At 37.1% G+C, this 27,246-nt stretch overlaps 1 protein-coding gene across 1 annotated transcript; it reads left to right on the top strand.

The window, feature by feature from the left end:
- LOC147393260 (uncharacterized) lies at positions 1-27,246 on the top strand. Its single transcript, XM_086456779.1, has 9 exons — positions 1-398; positions 5,461-6,960; positions 7,073-7,439; positions 7,694-7,778; positions 22,196-22,252; positions 22,847-22,906; positions 23,009-23,239; positions 24,180-25,472; positions 26,317-27,246. The coding sequence occupies exons 2-9, from the start codon at positions 6,033-6,035 to the stop codon at positions 26,890-26,892; spliced, it is 3,597 nt and encodes a 1,198-aa protein (XP_086312905.1). The 5' UTR covers positions 1-398; positions 5,461-6,032; the 3' UTR covers positions 26,893-27,246.

The raw sequence follows: 27,246 nt of genomic DNA, 5'->3' as shown, positions 1-27,246 counted from the left end.
ATCAGCCAATAACCATATCGTCCACCACCAACAAATCCAAGACCAAACAAAGGAAACAAGGAACTATTCCAACGAATCACCTCTGTATACAAGCTGAATTACACGATCACCAATGATCAGATCCTGACCGTCCAATTGATGGAGGTGGGCCATGGCGACCATCAGTGGCGTTAGTAACAGTCTTTGTTCTCCGGCTAAGGAGAAAGCTGCGAGAGTTAGAGTGTGCAGTAACTGATCTTCACTTCTGCTTCGTAGAATCAGATAGATTCTCAAGATTTCGAAGATCAAACTACTTCTCTCTCTATGTTTATCTTAGTTTTGTTCTTTATAAGTTCGAGAATCGCTTCTCTGATGGGTTGGAACCCTCTCTACTCTTCTTCGTTTGCTTCTCCTTCGAGGTACTTCTGATTTGATCTTCCAAAAAAATTCATTTTTTTGGGGATTTTTTTTTTTTAATTTTATAGCTTGAGATCGGATTTTTTGATAATGGAATCTGAAAAATTGGCTAAAATGAGATGTATTTACTGATGTATGTACTCTTTGGCTTCCTTAGTCTTTTGAATTTTTTATTTTTCCTAACTGAATTATTGTTCACTTCTTTTTGATGAATTATTGAATTGGTTGATGTTTGAGTTGTTTGAGCTTTGTTTAAAATTACTGTTGTAGTTTCCATTGTTGTAATAGAAAAATGCATGGGAACAAAAACAAGTATAATTAGATTCCATAGGTAGACTTTTTAAATACACATCATCCTACAGGTACTTGGAGAAGATGCCTTCAACGACACCTTGAGCTATAGGGTGATAAAAGTCATAAGCTTCTCTAATTTTGTGAGGAATCTAATAAAAAATCAGTTCCAATCCTGGTGAAAGGGAAGAAGAGAAGAGAAGGGTGTGAGAGATGTTATATTTGTAAGGGGTAGTGATTGGTATGATGGCTTGGTCTGTTGTCTGTTCCAACATTAATAGAGACATTTTGTTTAAGAGGAGGATTTTCATACTTTATTTCCCTTCAACAATACATTTCTTGTCTTATTGTCTAATAGATATTTCGTTTGATCATTGTTTCCATGGATATTTATAAGAACTTGGTTTATATAAAAACTTGAAGTACTTAACCATAAAAACAAAAAACAAAAAACTTTGAAGCATTATTGTAGGGATATTAGATTTTACTGTTTGGGTTGTAGTAAAATACTATGTTAACGTGGTAGGTCTCTGAGAGCGTGTTGTGCAACTCACTTGGATGACATTACACCTACTTTTAGGGATGAATTTATACATCACCGAGGATATTCAACTTTCCATGCTTTTCTCTAATAGGCCTTCACACATCTGAGGAGCAAAAATCGATTCAAATTGCTCTTGACAAGGTTTGAATCCACTACCCCCCTTATCAACTATGTACATTAAAACGATTCATGCTTCAACATCGGTTAAGGATACGGAAGTTAACCAAAAACCCTTGCAATAGTCCCTGTAATCTCCATGTAACATAGATGTATAATTCTAGAAACCCATGTTTACACTCATAGTTGACCAAAAAGGAGAGAAAGAAGTAAGTCAAGAAAGCTGGACTCAGGCCCGTGTGGATATAGGAGCCAGAAGTACTTAGAACATAAGTACTCCCAGAAGTACTTTTTGAAGTATTGTCTGGAGTAGTTCTGACAGAGTTTTGCGTTTGGATGTGGGTTCTGAGAAGTACTTCTGACCGGGTTTTGTGTTTGGGAACAATTTTGGATTCTGTTAAAATGACTAGAATGCCCTTATACATAACAATTACTGTTTTGAACATTATAACTCAACAACTTAAGTTCCAAAAAAGTAACAGTTATTGTTTTTATTCAATAAAAACATTATAACATCATTTTAAACTCAAAATATACTTTTTTTATTTTAAAAATTCGACAGAACCTCCCCTAAATATTAGACATATGAAAAATAAAACATGATAACTATCATATAATAAAACCTGTATTATCATACATAAAACTATATAAAAACATGACAATTATCATATAATGTCCTTATATGTAACAATTATTGTTTTTAACATTATAACTCAACAAGTTATGCTCTAAAAAAGTAACAATAACTCTATTTATTTAATAAAGAACATTATAACATCATTTTAAATTCAAAATATACTTCTTTTAAAAAACAAAAAATTTGACAAAACCTCTCCTAAATATTTGACATATGAAAAATAAAACCTCTATAAAAACATGATAGCTATCATATAATAAAACCTGTATTATCATAAATAAACTATATAAAGAAAAAATCTGCATCCATAATTGATCATTGTCTACTGTATGTCATGCCTTAATGAATGTTGCTTGAATCCGAAACACAACCCAAGCTAACTTGCCAAACCTGACCTAAGGTCGGGTCCAATCCATCAGATTTGGGTTTGGCCCCCAAGTTGCAGCCATAGTGTAAACTAGTTTGTACAAGTGAATGAAATATTTTCCTTTAACTCTAGACATTCATATAATTTAGCTTCACTTTTTTTAGGGTGCGCGATTTAGTTTAAAAAGTTGATCATGAATGGTTGAGGTATGCCTATTCCATAACCATTGAGTAGCTTGTGCCTTGCCATTGCAAATCTGCATTGAACTCTTTGTGGGGGCTCCCTAGGACTGCCTTCTTGACCTCACATTGAGCCATGCTCTCGTTGTACTTGTTTTGACACTTAATGCATGGTCCGACTGTACATTGAGTCATTCTCAGCATGGTGATCATTGCCACCGGAAATCAGTCCATTCTAATACTATCAACTATATAAAAAAGTTGACTTAAATAATGGTTGAAATGAACAGTTGATGCCTCATTCATTCTGGTGAACAAAGAAACACAATCACTCTCACTAAAGAGATTCAGAGATTATTCAGATCAAATATCCATCTCAAAATCACATAGATTGAAAAACACATACAGATTGCAGACCAAAACACATAGATCGAAAAATACATATAGATTGCAGACCAAAAGACAAATTTACCACGGATATACCATCTAAACTATCAAATCTTCGTAACAAGTTCTCAATCCATTTGTTTTGGATAATTTTATGGTTTTCATAAGGTACTACCTTACGAGCTGTGAAACAACTACGGATAAAGATCGACAAATTGCCTCAGTCGAAGAAGATCCCAACTTGAAAATGGAGATCGAAGAGGGGTTTGATCAACAGTTTTGTGATTCAAGGGCTTCTTTTCCGTAGCGGACTTTTGGAGAGAGGGGTTGATCTTTGAGAGGAGTTGCTGTTGTTGCATGGTCGATTTTCGTGAGGAGGAGCTGATGCTGTTACTACTGACGAGGAGCTACGAAAATGGATATAGGCCACCACGAGGGAGAGGAAGATGAGAGCAGAATGTTGTGGTTGGGTTTTGGGGAATAGGTTGTGGACTTGTGGTTTGAATTTACAAATTGACAAGGGTTTTTTTGTCATTTGAACCGCAAATTTGACGGGATTTAGTGCTCCCTGCAATCACAATTTTGAGAAGTAGTTGTGTTGGTACTTCGTGGAAAAGCACTAAAACTACTCCAAATTAAAATTACTTCTCTCCTGGAGTTATTTATCCAAACACCCTTAAAGTGCTTCTGACTCCCCTTAAAAGTCAGAAGCACTTAGAAAAGCCAATCCACGTAGGCCCTAAAATTTGGTTCGACCAAGCTAGAAGTCAGCAAAAAAAATAGAGGAAAAGAAAAGACTAAAACTGAATAAAAGAGGAAGTCCACACGTTCTAGGAGAGGAGGGAAGAAAAAGGAAAAGCGGAAGAGAAAAGGGAGGAGAAGAAGTCACCCACACAACCATCGGCTTTTTCTTCTCATTCTCCATTCACCCTCATATCCAGCATCCTAACCACCTTGACCTTATTCTTAGCCCCATTCTCCCCACTTCATCACCATCACTTTCTTCTTTTAATCTCTTCTTCACAGTCGCACAACTCAACGGCACCTCAAGTCACCATCGTTTCAGCCCCTATTTTCATCATATCATTCTCACCTACAGACCTCCATCTCTATAACCATCAGCCACTAACGTTTCAGACTTCATCTCCATCTACCATTAACACCATTGATTTTTTCCCCAAATCCTTTGTCAAGGTAGAAAACCCTTGATTTTCTTGCCATAATTTGTCATCTTCAACCACAACCCAAAACTTTTGATTTTTCTCCCCAAAATTCCCCTTCTTCAACATCAAGCCAGTTAAACCTTGATTTTTCTCCCCAAAAGAGCTCAAAGGGTTTAAAAAAAATAAAAAATAAAAAACTGGTTTTGAAGACGAAGATTTTTAGTTTTTTTTTTTTTAACAAATCGAATATTATCAGATATTTGAGAAATTAATCGGATTCGAATTCGAAAACCCCTGTATTCGATTCAATTTATATCTATTGACGGCTCTACATGTATCTTGTATAGTCCTGTTCCCATTCCCCACCAATACTTGTTTTTTATTTATTGGTAAAAACAACCTTATGAAACTTGTTAAGAGCATCTCCAACAATGCTCCTTGAAATAAAGAGCATATTTTGTCAAAATTTGACAAATGTTGTTTTAGCTAGCCTAAAATTTCTTGTGTGCTCCAACAGGTTCAACAAATCTTTCATTTGTTGAAAATTGACTCAAATCTTAATAAAAGTCGTGACCTCACATTTTGGAATCCAAAAACATGATCCGATGCCACAGACTTCCAGAGAACGAAATTCTAAGAACTCTGAAAAAAAAAAAAACAAAAAAAAAAATATTATTTTTCACCAGTGAATTTTAATTTTAAGTTTTGGTCGTTCGGTAGCCGTCCATTTCAACAACTTGGATCAAGCTCAAAATATATATATTTTTTAAATTTGTTTTTGTGAATGTGAGTTTTTCTATAAAATCTTGAAGGATCTTGTGTTCGATTGTCAATGTGATAATTCATGCGGGCCCAATGACCCTTAGTAATTTTTGAAATCTAACTAATTTAGTAAGGAAATGATTTTTATATTATATTTTTATTTATAATGAGCCAAAGGACTTGGCTGTATGTAACGAGTCTTCTCCTCGATTTTTGAGCTCGTTACTTTAATTCTGACATCTAGCAAGTCTGTTAGATGCGAAAAAGTGGTGTTTTTCTTATAAAGAGAGTCTTACAGCTAATGAATCTCTTGGAGTTGCTCTAAGTGCAGAATGCATTGGTGAGGTTACCATGATATGTAGGACATGCCATTGGGCTGGATGATATATTCGTATCGCATGTGTAATAGTAATTTTGTTTCTGCATTCTATATTCTATGACATGTTGTAAAATATGCAGCTGTATTAATATGGTGGATAACAAAAGATTTGAATCTAGGCTAGCAGGACAAGATGATATTTATCCATAACAAATTTATATTATTGGTTCATGGTTCAATTGCTTCAAGAATTTTAGTTAATCTTTGTTTTTTATTCTGACACCGATTTAACTTTCAGGCTATGGTTTAATTCACGTTGATGGCCAAGACAAACCACCTGTAGATGTCTAACAGTTTCCTAAGCATCTAGTGTTACTGTCTTTGCTTTCTTCAGAATGATGTCATCAGGTTCAATTGTTCAGTCTAAAGAAGTCGAGCGTCACAATCAACAGAAAATCCCTTCTCCAAACATGCCCGAAGGTAGTAATGGAGGACAAGAGGAGGATGAGGATGAGGATATAGACTTCAATCCCTTTTTGAAAGAAACTTCTTCACCGGAGGCCTCTTCTAACTTGAGCACTGAAAATGAAGGTTTAGGTGTGGACTTGGTGGACAATCAAGGAAGCTCTTCTGTTTTCAAGAAAACTAATTTACCGTCAAAGTTGACCGACGAAGTGCAGGACTGTACCACTAAAGATTCCGAAAATGATGCTGAAGAGGTTGTGATGCAATGTCAAGTCTCCGTCAATAGGAAATCAGCTTTGATTCCTCAACCCGAAATGGAGAACATCTCAAGCAGTCAAATTGATTCTGTTGAGGATGTTAATAAAGGAGAGTTAACAGATTCAAGAAATTCTGAATAAGCTCATCATGGATTTGGATGATGAGGATGCCATTTGTAGGCGTACACGGGCCCGCTACTCACTCGCTAATTTTACACTCGAAGAATTGGAGACTTTTCTTCAAGAAACCGATGATGACGATGACCTTCAGAATGTTGACGATGATCAAGAATACCGAAGATTTCTTGCATCTGTATTACAGGATGTAGATAATGAAGGTGAGGCAATACAGGAAAACGAAAATGTTGATGATGAAGACGAAGACAATGATGCAGATTTTGAGATAGAAATTGAGGAGGCGCTTGATAGTGACCTCGATGAAATTGCTACGAAATATGGAGGAGTAGGTCGTAGACCCGAGACCAGACAAAATAGGCGCCAAAAAGTTTCGGTTCAGAGTAAAAAAAAGCTCTTGGGACAAGCCAACAGGCCATTGCGTCCACTTTTACCCAGTGTACCAAATGCACAAATGGTATCTTATCCCGCTCTTAATTGCCCTTCTTCGATAACCCAATCTGGTCTAGTAAATGGGTTCACTCCACATCAAATCGGTCAGTTACATTGTTTAATACATGAGCACGTACAACTCCTTATTCAGGTATTCTCTTTATGTGTTCTTGATACTTCTCGTCAACACATCGCTGGTGAAGCTCAGAGAATGATTTCTGAGGTGGTTCATAGACGTGACGAAGTATTATCATGGAGAAAAGTGTCTTATCCTGATTTTTGTTTTCGCCCCCCGTACATTCACCCATCATCTTTTGCTTCTATTCCACAAAATGAACCTTCACCCTCTAAAGGAAGAAATAATGAATATGTTCATGGTGGACATCTTGATCCCATTCAAACTTCTAAGGATTCTTTGTGGATGCCTTTGATAAATGGTCCTGTTCTATCAATTCTTGATATAGCACCACTTAGCTTAGTTGGAAGATATATGACTGATGTTGCTACCGGTAAGTGGCATATATGCATTTAATTTAAAGTTCTGTCCTTGCTTTGACAATTACAAGCTTTTTTGAGTTTGACATTTTTTTGTGCTGCTTTTGGTTTGTAATTGCTTGACAGCTGTGCAAGAACATCAAAAACGTCACGTGGATTCTATGTTTGAGAGTCACTTTGAAAGAGAACCTCTTTTTCCGTTTTCTAGTATTCCCTCATCTGCTGAAAAAACTAATACTGAAGTTTTAAGAGGCACCACCGCCCAAGGTCCCAGTACAGTTCCATCATCTTCGCCTGCTCGCCAGCTACCTAAGAAGACTTTGGCCGCCGCACTTGTAGAAAGTACTAAGAAGCAATCAGTTGCATTTGCCCCAAAGAAAATTGTCAAGTTAGCCCAGAGATTTTATCCACTATTTAATTCAGCATTATTTCCACATAAGCCTCCACCAACAGCTGTTGCAAATCGGGTGCTTTTCACTGATGTGGAGGATGAGTGAGTTCCACAATTTCAGTTGTACTGTGTGGCTTTTTTTTCTTTTTAATGGGTGAAAAATGAATTTTTATTTTAATTATTTATATTGTTTGTTACCCAAAATTTCGATTACATTGGTGCTAGTTATGAACCCTTTGTGTATCATGTGTGCTTTTCCTTGGTTGCTTAGCGGTTCCATGCTTTTGTTTTTATCTTGCCAAGTTGCATTTCCTTGGAAATGTATTTGAAGGTTCGCTTCTTTTCATTTGACACAGATTACTAGCGATGGGGTTGATGGAATATAACACTGACTGGAAGGCAATTCAGCAACGGTTTCTTCCTTGCAAATCTAAGCATCAGGTTCTTTCTATTTAAATTTTTTTTTCTTTGGGGTACGCAAAAAATATTGCTACCAAGTGACAATGTTTTTAATGAGTCCATTAACTAAAAGGGAAAGACGGGTTTTGAACTCAAGCCTGTGGTATCAACACTCACAAACTTCACCAAGTTAGCAACCTGTTTTGACATTTCATAATAGGTTTCGTACTCCTGGTTTTGTTTGAGCTAAAGGGCTTCTTATAGAGGATTCTCACCTTGATTGCGTTCAAATGTTGTTCATGCCAATCCTAATTCTTTTTATTGATAACCAGAATTTATTTGGATACATGTATGCTATTTTTTGTTAAACTTATGTATTGTTGTCTCAGTTGCTCCATCATTTATCTTTCTATTGCTCTATCTTTAATCGTCTCTATTCAAGATTATAGTCAAACGTATCTTTTTGACAATGAAATACTAAAGTTAAAGTACTCTTGTGCCCCAAAACTACCCTAAGATTTTATATTTATTAGAATCCAAAACACAAAAGGGATGTCGAGGAGACCTCCAGAATAGCAGAGCCAAATAACAAAACAAGAAAAAGGAAAGAAAACCAATGTGCTACACTACTCTCTAAGAGAACACTCCAAAAATACTTGAAAATTTTATACCACATGAATAAGAACCATATGACACCAGTGATGACCTCCTAACACGAGTGTTCCTTTCCCTCAAAATTTGGCTATCCCTCTTATTCCAAATGCTCCAAAACGGCTGAAGGGATTAGATACCACTAGATCCTTTCACTCGACCAAAATACCTTGATCTGCTAGCTTTGGCAATGAGAGAATTGAATGAGGGAAACACAAACACCAACTAACATTGAAAAGAGAACAAATATAGGACCATTTACGTAGGACAACCTAGGTTTTATGAATTCTAGGTCTATTCTACTTGGGAAGGGTGGGGGAAAGGCTAATAGGTAGTAATGAAGAACAAAGAAAATTTATTGAAAGGCATTTTTAAGAAAAAATGTTTTTGAAATCCCAACAAAATAAAAATGATAAAAAAATAACTTTAGACCAGAACAAGTGGAAGCACAAACAAAATTTCCATTGGAGATTGTGATTGTTGGCTTGCTTTGTGTCTTGCATTATTCTCCTCTAGTTGGAGAAAATTCATCCTTGATTTTGCAAGGCTTGAGGATGATCATAACAATATGTAGCTCATCCATTTTGGCGAAGATTTGTCTTTGTGTCTTGGTGTTGCGTTGAATCATGAATTTCAAACTGCGATTTTCTATCTAGGAAAAGTGTACTCATTTGAGATGATTAAGTCGGTGTGGGATAGTGATGGTACAAGTGCATCACGAACAAGAACTATAGATATCTCCAAAAGATCTTTTTTTTAGGCTCCTTTGCTGTGTTGTCCACCTCATGATTTTTTTCATGCGTTGATTCTAGAATTGTAAGCACACCATCTTTTGAAGTTGTTGCATTTGCTTTTTTGTCAATATGCTCTTGGACTGATGGGGCCATAGGTGTTAACTTCCACAATGATATCTTGAGTAGATATCATCTACCTGAAGTGACACATAGAAGATTATGTTCCGCCTCAAATGTAGAATGGACGCATGAAATCCAAGCTCGTCCCAACATGATACGACAGTCTTTTAGAGGGACCACGTTGCACTCGATACTATGGATTAATTTTCCATAACGGAATTGAATGTGAAACCTTCGCCACAATATTTACAACAGATCTTATCTTCGACATTCTATTAGATTTTATTTGTAAGACTTGTGGAAATCGAATTCTCATCATTACTAAATACCTTGAATTATCTAAGAAGGTAAGACAAATCTGATTTTGACCTCCAATACCATCACTAGGTGTCACTCTATTCCAAGTTTAGCTTTGATACCAAAATTGATTTAAGACAATCTAGGTTTTATGAATTCTAGGTTTGTTGTACTTGGGAAGTGTGAGGGAGGGGCTAATTAGGTGGTGAGGAATAAAAACGAAACTCTAGAACCAAACAAGTGAAAGCCAAAAGTAAAAAAATGTTTCTAAAGGATATGGTGTAAGACATGGAGGAAAAGGAAAGAGAGTTTAGGATTGAGGTGAAGCGGTTTGTGCTCAAGCATGGAAAACTGAAGAACAAAAAGGGTTTCATGTTATCAGAAATTGGTAAAAGATGGGTTTCGAAGTTAGCCTTGTCGTAATAAGAAGTTATCTGGATCGGTGAGGCTCTCCCCAAAGGTCGTTGATGTAGGGTAGAACACACAAACCTGGAGTTTATGCTAACACTCTGTTTCTAGGGTGAAATCCCAAGAACTAAGAATTATGAATAATCTCTATATTGAGCAAAATAGACTAGAAACTTCAATTTAGGTTTGAGATTGATGGAAAAGCAATCGCAAACACTAAAATTAAGAACCAATATCGGGTTCTTATGCTCGAAATTAAAAAAAAAAAGGGAAGAAGTCTCTTCTTTTTCTTTTATTAATCAATCTTTAAAAAAACCAATTCCCTGAATTTGTTTAGTGGAGCTCCTCATATAGATAACTCCATAACAACTTAGAAACCTTTTAAAATACTAAAAAGTAACTTCCTAATCCTTCTATAATATATTACTAATCTTCTAATCCTATTAGAACTCAATTTGGACATCCAAAAGGATTTTTAATTATAACCTAAAGAATAAAAACGGATTTTAAACATAATACAAATTAGAAACAAATTAGGAAATTAAAATACAATTAAAAATCTGAAAAATAATTGTTCACAATATAACATCAAATAATAGAGTACTATAATAGAGAGTTGAGTGTTACGACTAATGTGAACATTTCAGTCACGATACGATTATTCCAATAATTCACCAGTGTGGAACCCCACCGTTAGTTCCTGATTCTATGGCCAGTTTCTGCCACAATTTGGGTAACTATTTTTACGGCTCAGGTTGACCATTGATCAAGGCCTTAAGAAACGGGTTAAATCAAGTAGGTTATTCTCTATTGACTAGTCTAGACTATTAATGATCATTAACTAGCCATCTTCATCTATGTCAATCTGACGTGCATGTGATCCTCGATAATTTCTATCAATTATACAATTATCTACATCTTGTTCTCTATTAAAGATATAAAGGAAATTCCTGGATTCCTGTTGTGATATTGTGTTCTTATGCATCCCATAATATATAAGAGCTCAAACAACACAACTGTTATCTTAGAATAACACATCTTTTCGGAAATGTCACAACACGTTATTCTTTATAGATTTTCACATTCTCTTTAATAAATCACTAAAATACTACATATAGGTATTTGTTTATTTTAAAAATGTATTGAAAGTAAAACATACAGGTCTTAAATACCCAGTCCACTCTTAAATGTACAACCTCATCTCTCTTTTCTTTTTCTTTCTTTCGTGTTTTATATGATCAATCGAAGCATTTCTCTCTTCGTGCCTTACACGTCATACATCGAAGCATCTTTCTCATTGTCACTTATATAGTCTATGACTGAAGCATCTCCCCTTTTATCTCTCTTTAGTGTCTTATACGGCATACGCCGAAGCATCTCACCAATTGGGTATTTGAAAAACATGACAATCAATTGAGAACTTGTTCTCATATTTTATTTTAAATAAAATACTTTTCTTACTCAACTTTTTAATTTGAAAATTTCAACATATAAAAAAATCAACAAGTTAAAATTTCGAAGTTTAAGCATACACAAAAATCAACAAGTTGTACTTGAAATTAAATTCTATGCATGCTTTTGAAAATAATCGAACATATGTAAAATGTGAAAAAAACTGTAAGCTTTTCTTTTGTAAATAAATGATATTCATGCTTTCGAAATACTAAAATACATGTAAAACATAAAAATACAGAAATATTTAGTTTTTTTTTTTTAATATACTATCAAGTATATTGTAAAAGTACAAAAATCAGCAACTTCTTTAGTTCCTGTATTTTTTTATATGTATAAAATACGCAATAAAATAAGTATAAATGTGTATAAAACATGTAAAAATAGTAACTTCATTGGTATTTCATTGTAGCATAAAAAGATGTAATAACATGCAAAGACAACAACTTCTGTAGTTGCTGTTTTGGAAGTAACTACAAAAATTTTGTTTTAGAATTACAAAATCAGAAATATAAAACAAATTATGTTTTAAACTACAAATTTCAGAAATTGTTTTCTTAAAATATTCCTAAGACTCACAAAAAAATTGAAGGGGCCTCTTCCTTCTCTTTTCTCTTTCTTCTTTCTTTTCTCTTTATTCTTTTTCTTCTTTCTTCTCTTCTTTTTTCCTTCTTTCTTTTCTCTTCCTTTTCCTTCTTTCAATGTATAGAATATGCAAGAAAAATCAGTTAAAACATAACTTTAGATTTTATTAAAATATTTAGATATTTACCAAAATATCTAAATATTACTAAAAATTCTAATTCTTTAAGAATTTTCTAAAAAATTGGACTTTGGTCAATTTGACTTAGTAAAAAATGGTTGACCAAAGTTTGACCATATTGATTTGATGTGAGTCAACAATGGTTGACTCAATCAACTTAGATGACTTGGTCAATACTTTTTTTTTGGACATTACACTTCAAACCCATTAGTTTGGTAAGCTCAGTCTATAAGATATTGCAAGAGTTTTAGCCACAAGATTGAATGAAGTAATCCATTTTCTGATTGGGTCGGAACAAGGGGCCTTTATTAGTGGTAGACAAATCTTAGATGGGGTGCTTATTGCTAACGAATGTCTAGACTCTAAAGAGAAAAGTCATGTTCCGGGAGTTGTAGGTAAGATCGATTTGCAGAAGGCTTATGATCATGTAAGTTGGGATTGCTTGGAATATTTATTAGGCAGGATGGGTTTTGGAACAAGATCAATAGGTTGGGTTATGAAGTGTGTGACCTCTATATCTTTCTCGATTCTAATCAATGATAGTCCAGCTAGTTTCTTTACGGGTTCTAGAGGTTTGTGTCGAGGAGATCCGTTGTCACCTCTCCTTTTTGTGCTTGTTACGGAGGTGTTGGGTAGATTTATGACTAGTATAGTGAACATTGGGGCTTTTTTGGGTTTTAAAGTGCATGAGAATGGTCCCCTGGATTCTCATTTACAGTTTGCCAACTATTCTTTAGTCTTTCTGGAGGATTCTAGAGATCAAGTCAGGTATTTGAGGGCGTTGTTATGTTGCTTCAAGGCTGTTTCAGGGTTGCACATTAATCTTCATAAGAGTAAATTGTTTGCGGTGGGTAAAACTCGTGAGTTACCAGTCTTGACGGCAATTATGGGATGCAAGGTTGACTCATTACCGTATTCCTATTTGGGTCTTCCTTTAGGGGCTCCCTATAACAACAAAAGAATTTTGGACCACGTGGTAGGGTAGTTAAAACGGAGGCCTAGTGTGTGGAAAGTGAGATATTTGTCTAAAGGAAGTTAGCTAACTTTGATCAAAAGTACCCTCTTATTGGAAATATTAGAATAGATAGTTAGTTCTAGTTTGCTTTATATGGATTTATTTCTATTATTCTTTCTTTGTAAGGGCATTTATGTCCATTCCCTTTTGTTGGGTTATAAATATATACCAAGCTCTCATTATGAGTTAATTTTTCTCTTTAAAATTCTTCTTGGTATTAGAGCCAAAAATGATCCATTGACCTCCCTTCTCTTCTTTTTTTTTTCATCAACACCTCTAGATCTTGGAACTTAATAACTTAGCAGCAACTTCGTTGTAAGGTCTCCCCTTTGGGGGTTTCTTTTTCTTAATTCCCTTTATCGCATGTTGCGATAAGAATTTTATCAATTCTTTACATGTTGCGAGAGTTTTCTGCGCTGTGTTTCTTGGCCCTACAATAGGGTTTCTGCCTTGTATAAGTTTTTTTTTTTGGTTCGATTATGCCCTACGTTAGGGTTTACCTCTTCGATTAGCGTTTGGAGGGTTGTTGGGTACCTGCGATGGGTATCTTTGCCTTTGTTGCTGCCCTACGATAGTGGACTGGAGGCTTGCGATTGTGTTATTGGGTTGTGTGGAGACTTACGACAGCAATTGGGGGCTGTTTGAGATCTGCGACAGCAAGAAAGTCTTGTTTGGAGTGCTGTTGAGTTGTGTGAAGGCTTACGACAACAACTGTGGGCTGTGTGGAGACCTACGACAGCAACTGAGGGTTGTTTGAGATTTGTGACAGTAAGAAAGTCTTGCTTGGAGACTTGTGACAGCAATCAACAGATTCCTACAGGCCTGTGTTCCTACAGCAGGTGCTTACCTGTGGTGCAACTCCATCCACACTTTCTAGAGTGCCTTGCGACAGCAGCAGTAAGGCCCCTCAAGTCTGTATCTTTCTTATGATCAGCCCTACAACACCATACAACACTTACGATTAGCCCTACAACTCTATACAGTAGTAGCCAGCTGTTGTGTACACCCCGATCAGCCCTATAGGGGGCCTGATCTGGTCTGCGACAACAACCACAGTTGTTGGGTGATTGACAATCAGCCCTACAACACCTCTAAGACTGTGCAACGATCTACTATAGCAAATACTTTGATTAGTTCAAACTCATGGCGGTAGTAGAGGTTGTTTTTGGTGTTGCCGACAGTAATCAGTAGGATTATTTGGCCTTAAACAGTACTAATATGGGAGATCTCCCTTTAATCCAAATACGGTACTAATAGTTTGCAATGACTACGACTCACGAGACTAAGGACTCTACCACCACCCTTGGGGCTAATTTCTCCGTCGTATCACCAATGCCCCATTAGATGGTCGTAACTTTCAGAGCTAGTCCAGGTCTATACGACTTTATTTGGGAAGTCGAGGAAAATCTGGTTGGCTGTTAGGCAGTATTTCTAAGCCACCCCCACTGATCCCAAATTTGAACAATGGGAAATTGATAATTACACCATTCTTGGTTGGTTATTCAATTCCATGGAGCTACGCATCTACACTATTTTTATGTATCATTAGACCGTCTCTTCTTTGTGGTTAGCTCTCACTTAGACATATGCACATGCTCGTAATGACTCAAGGATTTATGAACTTTATCGAGATATTGCTCAAGCTACCTAAGAAAATCAGAGTATTGCAGATTATTTTGGATTCCTTCAGTCCCGTTGGGAGGAGCTCTCACACTATGAGTCTATGACTAAGTTATCTGCAGAGGCAGCCGGGTATGTGGTCAGAGGCTTGCTCGACATCAGACATACCAGTTCCTCATGGGTTTATGCCCTGAATTTGAGGCACTGCGGACCCAAATCCTTAATACCACTCTTCTACCTTCATTATTTGAGACATTTGCGACTATTGATAGTGATAAGCGTTGTCGCCGTGCCATTCCCTCACAGATTCCGTCTCTTGTCACTATTCCGCTCCAGATACAGATTAGATGGCTTTTGCAGCCAATTCGGATTTTTCTAATTCTCGTACTAAAGAATTCGGGAATCGAGGCCGTGAGAGCCGTGGCGTGGTAAAAGAAGTGGTTTTACATGTAGTCATTGTGGGAAGATTGGCCACGAGAAGGCTCGTTGCTTTCAGCTCTATCCCCACCTGTTGAGATCTTCTAGGGGACAGTCCCGTGCTACTGTTGTGGAATCTATCTCTGTTGATCATGCTTCCCTGGGTACTATTGATTTGCAATATCTTTAGACACAAATTGCAGCCATTGTATGGGATCAGCTCTAGGCTCAGACTCCCTCATCCTCGACAGTCGCATCTGTTACCACTCCAGGTACCTCTTTTGCATTCCATGCCACTCAATCTAGCTCTGCTCCTCTGACCTGGGTAATTGATTCTGGTGCCTCTGATCACATGATCGGTGAGTCCAATCATTTTATTTCTTCTATTTTTCCTACTACTCATAAGGAGGTTTGCCTTGTTGATGGGTCTCTTACCCCTGTTCACAGTAAGGGTTCTATATCTCTAACCCATGGTTTTCCTCTTGATTTTGTTCCATGTTCCACACTTATCTCTTAACCTTCTGTCTGTGAGTAGTATTACAAAATCGGTTAATTGTTCTGGAACATTTTTTCCTACTCACTATGTCTTTCAGGACCTGACTTCGAGGATGATTTTTGGCAAGGGATATGAGAGAGATGGGTTGTACCTATTTGAAGCTCCACCTACTGCTGCCCCAATTTCCGTGTTCCCACTCACTGGAAATCATACTTTTTCTTTTCAGACTTTAGATTTATGGCATGCTCGCTTAGGACATGCTAATTTTCAGCACTTTTGTTCATTATTTCCTACTTTAAAACAATCTTATAGTAGACACAAATTTCAGTGCTCTGTGTGTGAGCTTTCTAAACACACACGTGCCTCTTATATTCCTCGCATGCATAGAGTTAATGCTCTTTTTGATTTGGTTCATTCTGATGTGTGAGGGCCTTCCCCTATTACTGCTTTTAATGGTTATAGATATTATGTTACATTTATTGATAACTATTCTCGTTGTATTTGGGTTTATTTAATGTGTTCTTGCAATGAGGTATTACCTATTTTTGTTAATTTTCTTAAAATGATTCAAACTCAATACAACATTACAGTCAAATCTCTTAGAACAGATAATGGTGGAGAATATATTATTCGCTCTTATCTTCATGAGCGTGGTATGCTTCATCAGTTAACCTATCCATACACTCCTGAGCAAAACGGGGTGGCGAAACATAAGAATCGCCACCTCATGAACATTGTTCATTGTCTTTTGCGAGGGATGCATGTTCTCAAGTTATATTGGAATATGGCAGTTCTTACTATTACTTTCCTCCTGAATTGTGTTTCGAGCCGCACTTTAGGGGGACAGGTACCTCTTCATGTTCTTCGACCTGATAACACTCTCTTCCCTATTACACTTAGAGTTTTTGGGTGTACTTGCTTTGTTTAGGATAGAATTCCTCATCGCACCAAACTAGATGACAAAGTTACCTGTTGTCTTTTTGGGTTACTCTTCTATGTCAAAGGGGTATCGGTGCTATGATCCCCTCTCTCATCGTATTATTCATTCCCTGGATGTTATTTTTTTTGAAAATGTTCCATATTTTCGTACTTCACCTTCTTTGCAGGACTTTTCTCCTTTACAGGATTCTTCTCCAATAGTGCTACCATCTCTAGTTTTCTCTCCATCTTCATCTTCGCCGCCGTTGCTGCAAGTTTACTCTCGTCGCCTTTCTCTCTCTCAAACTTTGTCAATCTCCTCCTTGGATTCAGGTATATCCCTTTCTACATTTACGCCTGTTCCTTCTATTTCTGACTCTTACTTACCGATTGCACTTCGCAAAGGTAAGCGATAGTGTGCTACTAATCACCCTATCGCCCAATTTGTTTCTTATCAGGGTATTTCTCCTTCCTATTGAGCCTATCTTGCCACCACAGACTCTATTCAGGTTCTTCGGTCTGTATCTGAGCTTTACGTGATCCTATGTGGACTAGAGCCATGACTACTGAGATAGATGCTTTGCAAAAGAATCACACCTGGGATCTTGTTTCTCTTCCTTCTGGGGAGCGGACTGTTAGTTGTAAATGGGTTTTCACAGTCAAGTATCTCGCAGATGGTACTGTTGATTGCTACAAGGCTTGACTTGTCACTAAGGGATTTACGCAGACTCTGGGAAAGCACTTTGGAGCCACATTTGCCTTGTAGCCAAACTGTCTACTGTCCGTCTACTTATTTCTTTAGCGGCCTGTCATTCATGTCCTCTTCACCAGCTTGATGTGAAGAATGCCTTTCTAAATAGTGATCTGACAGAGGTCATTTATATGGATCCCCCTTGGCTTTCGTTTTCAGGGGGAGTATTCTGGAAAGTATGTCGCCTTCTTAAATCTCTATATGGCCTCAAGCAATCTCCGCGAGCCTGGTTCCAGCATTCTCTGAGGTTATTTTCCAGATGCCACTCCGACCATACTTGCTTTATTCAACGAGGAGTAGATGGCCGCAATTCTATTGTCTTGGTTTATGTGGATGATATTATAGTAACTGGAGATGATACATAGTGGATTGATAGGGTTAAGAGGTAATTGGGTAGTGCTTTTGAGTTTAAGGACTTAGGTCCCCTCAAGTACTTTTTGGGGTTAGAAATTACTCGCTCACGCCGTGGTATTTCGTTATGTCAACGTAAATACACATTGGATCTTCTTCAGGACACCGATATGCTTAGTTGTTGCCCTGCCTCTTCCCCAATAGATCAGAATCATCGTCTTTACGCTGAATCTGGGAACTTTTATCTGATCCTTCATTTACCAGAGACTCGTAGGCCGTTTGATTTATCTGACTAACATTAGACCGGATTTGACCTTCGCAGTTAGTATAGTTAGTCAGTTTATGCATGCTCTGCGTACCTCTCATCTTGATGTCGTGTATCGTATCCTTCGCTACTTGATGTCTCATTCTGGTCTAGGCTTATTTTATTCATCTACTGCTTAGCCACATCTGTCATGTTTCACTGATGCTGATTATGCGGGTTCTCTTACAGATAAGAGATCTACATCTGGTTTCTGTACTTTCTATAGCGGTAATTTTTTCTCGTGGAAAAGTAAGAAACAAAGTGTGGTTTCTCGTTCCTCTGTTGAAGCTGAGTATCGTGCTATGGCCCTTGGCACATGTGAGATTCTTTGGCTTAGATCTTTGTTAACAGAGTTGGGATTTCCTACTGTTAGTTCCTCCACGCTGTTCTGTGACAAGAAGTCTGCTATTATGCTGGCATCTGACTCAATCCTTCATGAAATGACTAAGCATATTGAGGTTGATGTTCATTTTCTCAGAGAGAAAGTTCGATCTAGTGTACTTAAGACAATCTTTGTTTCTTCTTCAGATCAACTAGCTGATATGCTTACAAAGTCTGTTGGACCTTCTATCACAAACTTTCATCTCGCCAAGCTGGGTTTAATGGATATATTTGCCCCAGCTTGAGGGTGAGTATTGGAAATATTAGAATAGATAGTTAGTTCTAGTTTGCTTTATATGGATTTATTTCTATTATTCTTTCTGTGAAAGGGCATTTATGTCCATTCCCTTTTGTTGGGTTATAAATATATACCAAGCTCTCATTATGAGAGTTAATTTTTCTTTTCTAAAATTCTTCTCCTTTCAAGTATCCTTATCTATTTTCTATTGCTATTCACAATTCCCAAAGTGATGGAGGGGAGATTGGAGAAGTTGATGAGGGATTTTTTGTGGAATGATAGAGAGGGAAACATGAAGTTCCATTTGGTAAGTTGGAAACTTATTTGTTCTCCCAAAAAGAATGGAGGATTGGGGATTGGAGGTTTGAAGAGAACAAATAACGCCTTTTTGGGTAAGTGGTTTGTGGAGGAAAGTCATAGTTGCGAAGTATGGAGAAAATAAATATGGTTGGGATAGTGGTGAGGTGAAGTCTACCTACGGTTGCTATGTTTGGAAAGGTATAATGAGAGTATCCAACATGTTCAATAAATGGATTAATTTCAAAGTAGGGAAGTGATATAGGGTGAGATTTTGGGAGGACAGATGGTGTGGTGGCTCAACTCTTTTACTTCAATTTCCTATTTGCACGCAGCCTCGAAAAAAAGAATGCAACAATCCACGATTTTTTGAATCACAATGGGCGAGATATGACTTGGGACTTGGGATTTAGGAGGAATTTCAGCGACTGAGAAAGCAATGATGTGGCTTCACTTCGAGAGGTCACCTCTTCTTATCCATTTGTGGAAAATGAGGAAGATCGAAAGGAGTGGAAAGGGAGCAAGGACAAAAGGTTCTCAGCTCGTGCTTTCCATAAGTTCCTTTTACCTACTTCAAATTTTTCCATGGACATATTTGGTCCCTTTGAAGATTGTGTTCTTTGCTTGGACAACTTGTCTTATTAGAACTCTTACCTTAGACAATCTCATTAAACTGGGTTTGGTAACCCCAAATTTTTGTCCTCTATTGAAGAGGAATGGGGAGAGTGGAAATCATATCTTTTTTTATGTTGTCCTTTTGCTACACTTATTTGGTCCGCCTTTCTTAACCGGTTTCAACTGTCGTGGGTGATGCCGGATTTGGTTCTTTCTTTCTTTCTCGGGGGTACCCTAAATTTTTTCTCCAAAAGAAAAAGATACTTGTGGGCAATTCTTCTCTTTGTAGTTTGTTGGGGGATTTGGAAAGAAAGAAATCGAAGGGTATTCCAGGGAGAAGAAAAAGATTATCAGAAATTAGTCTTGGATATCATGGGCCTTTTATTTTATTGGTGGAAATTGAGTAAAGAGTTCGAAGGGGTGTTCTTTGAAGACTTTGTTTTCAAGTGGTATCTTCTTTGTTGCTAGATTCTTTGGAGTTTTTCAAGCTGCTTTGTCCTTCTTGTATTTCTTTTGATTTTTTTTCTTCTTTTTGTTCTTTGCTAGCTTGTTGGGGGGACCATGTTGGCCTCCCCCCCTTTTTTCTTTCCTTTTAATCAATAAAGATTTACACTTATCAAAAAAAAAAAAAAAAAAGAACCCAAACCAACTGTTGGCTTGATTTGCACCCCTCATTAACCGTATATTGTAAGCAAAATGTATGCAAGTGGTAAAAAGGAAGTTTCATCTTGTGAATATGAACTGGGTTTGTTCTTCTAAGGTTAAATGGGGTCTTAGCATTAGAAGGTTGGGTATTGGGACTTCTGAATTTGGCTCTGTTGGGCAAAGTGGTTGTGGAGATTTGGCATAAAGGTCAGTACTTTATGGAGGAAGATTGTTGTGGATAAGTTTGGAGAGAGGTAGTATGGGTGGGAAAGCAGTACGAAGCGTGGTCTTTGTGGGTGTGGTGTGTGAAAAGGGATCCTCAAGGTTTTACCTTTATTTTGAGTTCGAATTAGATTTATGGTTGGGTTTAGTAATAGAGTTTGTTTTTGGGAGGATCGTTGGCATGGGGAGCATTTCTTATTGGAGCAATTTTCGCTTGTATTTGGGTTGTCCTTGAATAAGGGTATCCCTAATTCCATTTTTAAGGTGGTCACAGACAGTTCGGTTGCATGGGATTGTGGTTTAGAAGGGCTTTTAATGATTGGGAGATAAAAGGAGTTGGGAAGATTGATTCATTACATGGTTGGCTTGAATTTGGCTCTCGACTCGAGCGAGATTTGGGTGTGGAAAGAGGCAAAAGACGGCATGTTCTCTTTTTGGTTGGACTGCCCTTTCCTACGGTGGCTATCTGGGGGCCAAAAGTCCCATCCAAGGTCGTTTTCTTTGTTTGGACTATGGCTTTGGGGAAATCTCTCACGTTGGATCGTCTCATCTTTAGGGGTTTTTGTGCTCTGAATTTTTGCTCAATGTGTTGGAAAGAGGGGGAATCTGTCAACCATCTGTTCATGCACTGGATTGGGAGGTTTGGGATTTCTTCCTAATGTTGTTCGGTATGCCTTCTTGCTTTTTGGTTACAGTTAGTAGCCTCTTCGAATTGTGGATGCACTTGGGGCTCGCATTCAAGCTAGCCAAGAGAATCCTTTGGTCCTTGATTCCTTTTGCTGTGTGTTGGGGTCTTTGGAAGGAGAGGAATTGCCGTCTGTTTGAAGATAAGGATCTCTCTATGCAGAGACTATTATTTTTATTATGGGGCTTTGATTTATTTGGTATAAAATGTTTGTAGAATTTAGAGGGGTCATCGTTGAGGACTTCTTGGGAAGGTGGGGCCAGGTTTATACTTTGTCTCCTGTGTAATTTTGTCTTTGTTCGGTTGTTGTAATTTCCTTGCTGGTCTCCTTGGCCACGTTAATACAATTTGCACTTAACTATATATATATATAAACATTGTCCAAAAGTTTAGATTTTCCCACCGCTGCAGCCCAAATGAAAAGAGCTACTTTGGGAGGAACTCTTAGACCGCAAATGACTGAAGTTGGAAAAAACGGAGAACAATAATAGATATCAATGGTATGATAAATAGATTTATAAAGAGGACTCCATTGCCACTCTCAACTAGAATACATACTTTGCTTGCTATCATAAGACAGTGTTTGTCATTGTTCCTCTTATCATTCTATATACAGTCTTTAAGATATAATGGCAAACAAAGGTGTTTCGTAACGCATACTATATAGAAAACAGCAGACCTTGCTATGCTCTATTTGTTGCCATGTATAAGTTGGGTGAGTTATATATTGTTGAAACTGGTAAATGAGGTAAAATACAGTGGCCTGCTTTTCAGTCAATCATCTTTGTAATCCTATGGTTAGAAGAAATATTTATATGTTCCAATTGGCATTTTTTCTGTTTGGTTGGACCTTTTGTTTGATGCAGATTTTAGTATATATGATATCTTCCATAATATTGCATCCTGATTTTTTTGCCGACAATTTTGGTGCATTTTTAACTGATTCCTGAAAGGAATGGTTGAGGGTAGTTTTCTAAATTCTGGGTCATAGAAATATATTAGAAATTTCATCCATCTATATGGCCATTATGACCTATAAATCTGATTGTTTGACGTCTTGCACGTAAATTGTGTTGCAGATCTTTGTTAGGCAGAAAAACCGTTGCTCTTCTAAAGCGCCTGAAAATCCAATAAAGGTATGTGTGCATTCTCTTGGATATAAGAAAATCAAACGTTTTTGGATATGTACGTTCATTTTTTTGTTTGATTTTACTTCAAATGGTAATGTCTTCTTACTTATCATATTTTTTTGTGATTTCTTTGGATAGTATGTCGTCGTAGTTCTCAATCCAGAACATCCCATAGATGGCCTGTCTCTCAGATTGCATAGTATGTGATTCCCTTAAGGCCAGCCCCAAGTCTATGATGTTGATGTCTTGATGATGATCAGATTTACAAGAGTCAAAATAAATTGCCTAATTTGTAGCATCAAAATTTCATGGTATTATATTTAAGAAAGCTTCTATTGCCACCCCAAGATGTGTGCTAATTCTTTGGTGATTAACATATGAATTGGGGTGGCAGTAGAAAAAGTTGTTGTGGCAATAGAATCTCTATATATTTAATTAGATGTTAGAACCATCCAATTGATGCAATTTTAAGGGGTTTCCTATACCTGGTGGGCCATAATATAGGCACTGGGATGTTCATGTTACTTTTTCATTAATAAAACCTAAGGAGTTTACCGATCAAAAAAAAAACTGAGGAGTTTTCTTTGTTCCTTAATGTAGGCAGTTCGAAGGATGAAGACCTCACCTTTGACTGCAGAAGAGAAGGCACGCATTCACGAGGTGAATAAATTGGGGCATTCTCTGACTTCTCCTTTCTTTAAAAAATGAAACCTTGTAATCCGTAGCAATCTAAGAGTTTCATTTTTTTTTCTATAATTCCAGGGACTCAGGGTCTTGAAGCTTGACTGGATGTCTGTATGGAAATTTATTGTCCCGTATAGGGATCCATCTTTGCTACCTCGGCAGTGGCGAATTGCACTTGGAACTCAGAAGTCATATAAGTCAGATGCAACTAAAAGGGAGAAGCGACGTTTATATGAATCACGGAGAAGAAAGTGCAAAGCTGAAGCTTTGGCTAGCTGGCAAACTGCTCCTGGAAAAGAGATAAGTGAGGTCAGTTCATTTATGGTTGGCTGGCAAACAACCTGTTATTTACCAAGATATTTCCCATATTACCTGTGTGACTGTTTAAAACCTAAAAGCACTTTTTTTTCTGTTAGATTTTATTATTTTAATTTTACTCCTTTTATTTGCTAAGCAAAATTTAAATGTTTTAAATGTAACTTTTTTGATAAAACATTGTAATTATTGTATGAAAAATGTTTTAAGAAATTTATTAAAATGGGGTAACATGTTTTAATAAGAGAGCTGCTATTGGCACCCCAACTTTTACTTATTACACCCCAATTAAAAGTAAAGATTAGCAGGGTGTTCAATCGTAAGACTAGCAGCTTTCACACAGGTTTCTTGGAGATCTTGGGCCTTCTATGCCTATGGTCGAAACAGAACATTGAGTTCGCGGAGATCACTTTTGACAACTTTGTTTTTAGATGGAACTCTTTATGTGATCATTGATGCTGTAGTTTTTCTTTTTCTTTTCTTTTGCTTCTTTTTGTGAGGCTTTCTCGGCCTCCTTGTACATTCTTTTGCCCTCCTTTCAATATATTATACTTTTCAAAAAAAAAAAAAAAATAGTAAAGAAAATAAGTAAATGGTTGAGAATAAGTAAAAGTTGAGATGCCAATATAATTTTTTTCTTTTATTTTTTTGCTAGATTTTTATTTTTTGGGTTTAAGATTTTATATGAACTTAAGCATAATTGTAAACAATTATGAAAATTGTTTGAACGCGTGTTATGATATTTTGTAAAGTTGAGATTCTGATTTGAGCCGAACCTTTGTAATGTTTGAATGGTGTGTTTTAATCTTTAATTGGGGTGTGATAAATAATTTAAGAAATTGGGGTGTAATAAGTAAAAGTTGGGGTGCCAATAGCAACTCTCTTTAATAATATTGAAAAATGATTTGATCTCATTGTTTTATAATGGCTGCAGGACTATCTGGTTGATAATGCTGGTGAAGGGAATAAAAGTGGAGATGATAACATGGATGATGAAGATGAAGCCTATGTGCATGAAGCCTTCTTAGCAGATTGGAGACCTGGAAACTCCGGGTTCCCATCTTCTCAACTTCCCTTATCGAGCCTTAGCAGAAGAGATTTGCAACCACAAGAGGGGTCGTCTTGTGTTGGTGGAACACAATTTGGTGATGGGTACATGCATGAATTTCTTCCTACTTCAGAGCAATCCCAATGTCTCCAGAACGCATCTCACTTCACTCATGTTAGATATAGTGCATCTTACACCGTAGCTTCAAATCATTTCGATCCTGAATGGATGTCCAAATCTTCAAAGGGCCAGATTAGCCTGCGTCCGTATCGTGTTCGTAGAAGGAATGTTGCCCGGTTAGTCAGGTTAGCACCTGACTTGCCACCCGTAAACCTTCCTCCATCTGTTCGTGTGATCTCTCAGTCTGCTTTCAAAAGCTACCAATCTGGATCATTTCATTCTACCAAGATATCTCCAGCTCAAGTTGCAAAATCAGGATCTACATCTTATCACGATCTCGACAAAAGTGCTGATCTGGATCTTCAGATGCATCCGTTACTGTTTCAGACCCCTGAAGATGGACGCTTGGCTTGCAGTCCAATAAACTGTAGTACCACTAGCGCCTCTACTACTTTCAACTTTTTACCCGGAAATCAACTCCTTCAAGCAAACTTCCCTCAGTTTAGTAAACCTCAACACGAAGGTTCGATAATTGATCACTTTTATAAATCTTTAAGGTCAAAGGAAAACCACCCATTGAGCTCATGTGCCATTGATTTCCATCCACTTCTGCAAAGAACAGATGGTCTAAATAATGATTCAGTAGTAGTTGATTTGGAATCTTTTCGGGGAAACTCCGCGCAACATCAAAATCCTTCTGATTCTGTCATGATCGAGGCACAGGTCAACAATAGCCCTTCTGAGAAAGCAAATGAACTTGATTTGGAGATCCACTTAAGCTCTACATCTAAAGAGAAAGTTATTGGTTTGGCGGATGGTGGCAATGGAAAGGAAAGCCAAAATGTTAATAATCCATCTAGAGAAAATAGCAGCAGTTGTCGTGATCAGGCAATGTTTACTGAATGTAACATTGTTGGTGATCAGTATCTTCCAGAAATAGTGATGGAACAGGAAGAGTTAAGTGACTCTGAGGAAGAAATCGGAGAAGATGTAGAGTTTGAATGCGAGGAGATGGTTGATTCTGAAGGAGAAGAATCAGACTGTGAACAGCTTATCAAGGTATATCTACTTAACGCCGATATTTCGTCACTCCTTAATTTATTTTTAAATGGCATGTACACTCAATTTAATTGATTTTTCAAGGAATATACACTTTCAATTATTACGTATTCTGGTGTGTAAGAACTTTTTTTTATCTTATTATTTAGAACAAGCAAAGCATGCATGTTTAGCACCACCTTTCCATTGGTCAATGCTCATTCCCATGATATCCTTCTCATGTACACAACCTCTCAACAAATTTTTGAGTTTGCTTTTATATGCATTCTTACAAATTTGTTTTTTTGAATTATTTCAATATGCTTAAATTGTTTTGTTCTTAAATGATCTTGCCATGCTGTATGTCATGGGACAACATCACTCTTAACAGTTTAACTATGAGAAGATTATAAACACTTGTTTTGCATTGATTTTTCTATGTGGGTAAAATATACATTTAGTCTATAGGGCTCTATAGTGACCCCAAGTGGAAAAACAGAAAATCGAATTGAATTTTCTAAGTTACTAAGACCTGACCCAACTAGCATATATACATGTAAGGTGTAAAACTTTGATTGGCATTAAAAAGGACTCGATAGGCATGAGACATCTGCATTTTCAAAAGCCTTGGTGAATGTACTCTGTATGCCCCAATACAGCCATGCTGAGGCAAGCCTCATGTGCATTTTTGGAACTCATGTCCTTGATTTGCTATTCCACTCTGAAGACAAGTAACAAGAAATTGATAATAACTCATATTGTACTTGTCTTCAGAGTGGAATGGCAAATAAAGGACAAGAGTCCCAAAAATGAATTGTATAATCAATTTAAGAGCTACTAATTGGATGTTTATTTATGTACTTAGGAATCCACAATCGATATGGTCGAGGAAGAAGTTTTAACCAATGAGGATTTCATGGCTCAAGAAGAGGGTGTAAGCAATGATAACTATAATCATCAAAGGTGTGGGCCAAGGATCTTGTGTGGTCCAAAAGCCAGTGTTCATGCCGCCAGTAGGGGCAACAGCCGTTCCCGCAAGTCCAGAGTGATGGAAAAAAGAAAACATAGCACAGATAGTACATTGCAATTAAGTTTACATTCGTCCGTGAAAGGTTCTTCGACACACTTGAAGCCTAAACACGAAGAAAGAGGAAATGTGGATGATCAAGCGGGCAAAAATCTTCCATCTCGTCCCAATAGATCCTGCAAGAGAATGCTAATGCACCCCCTGGACACGCTGCAACGGTTCCATCCGGGCACCACCATTTTCACCCCAACAAGGAAACCTAGGAAGCGTGTGTATAGAAATGATTCCACAGGCAAGTCATCACGATGCATAAGTAACGATAAGTTGGTTGATTACCGACCTGAGGATGATTCTTGTTTGAGAATAGATATCCGAACAATGAAGGAAGATGGGCAAGGCACCTCTGGGGTTTGAAGTCCTAAAGCAAATTGAGGAACCCAAGCTGCTTCTTTAGGTAAATTTTTTTTTCTTTCCTTATTTGCCTTTTTGTTGTAAAAATAAATATAAATACGATTTTAATAAGATGTCTTGGTGTTTTCGGTTTTATTTGTCCAATTTTTGTATATCTGTAGCAAAGTAAGGGAGGTCAGAAATGATATGGTGGTTTTTCCTCAGCATTTGTGTAATGTGAATCTTGAGGCACCTTCAGTGATTTGGATGAATGTAAAGGGGGATTATTAAGGCTGTTAATGTATCAGGTTGGAATTGAAATGTGTTGATCAAGGTTTTTGGATTCAATAAAAATTCGATAATAAGATACATTGAATT

The sequence above is a fragment of the Akebia trifoliata genome, chromosome 10 (genome assembly GCF_017979445.1).
Source record: "Akebia trifoliata isolate Shusen 1 chromosome 10, ASM1797944v1, whole genome shotgun sequence".
Lineage (NCBI taxonomy): Eukaryota > Viridiplantae > Streptophyta > Magnoliopsida > Ranunculales > Lardizabalaceae > Akebia > Akebia trifoliata.
This window is presented reverse-complemented; position numbering and strand designations above follow the sequence as displayed.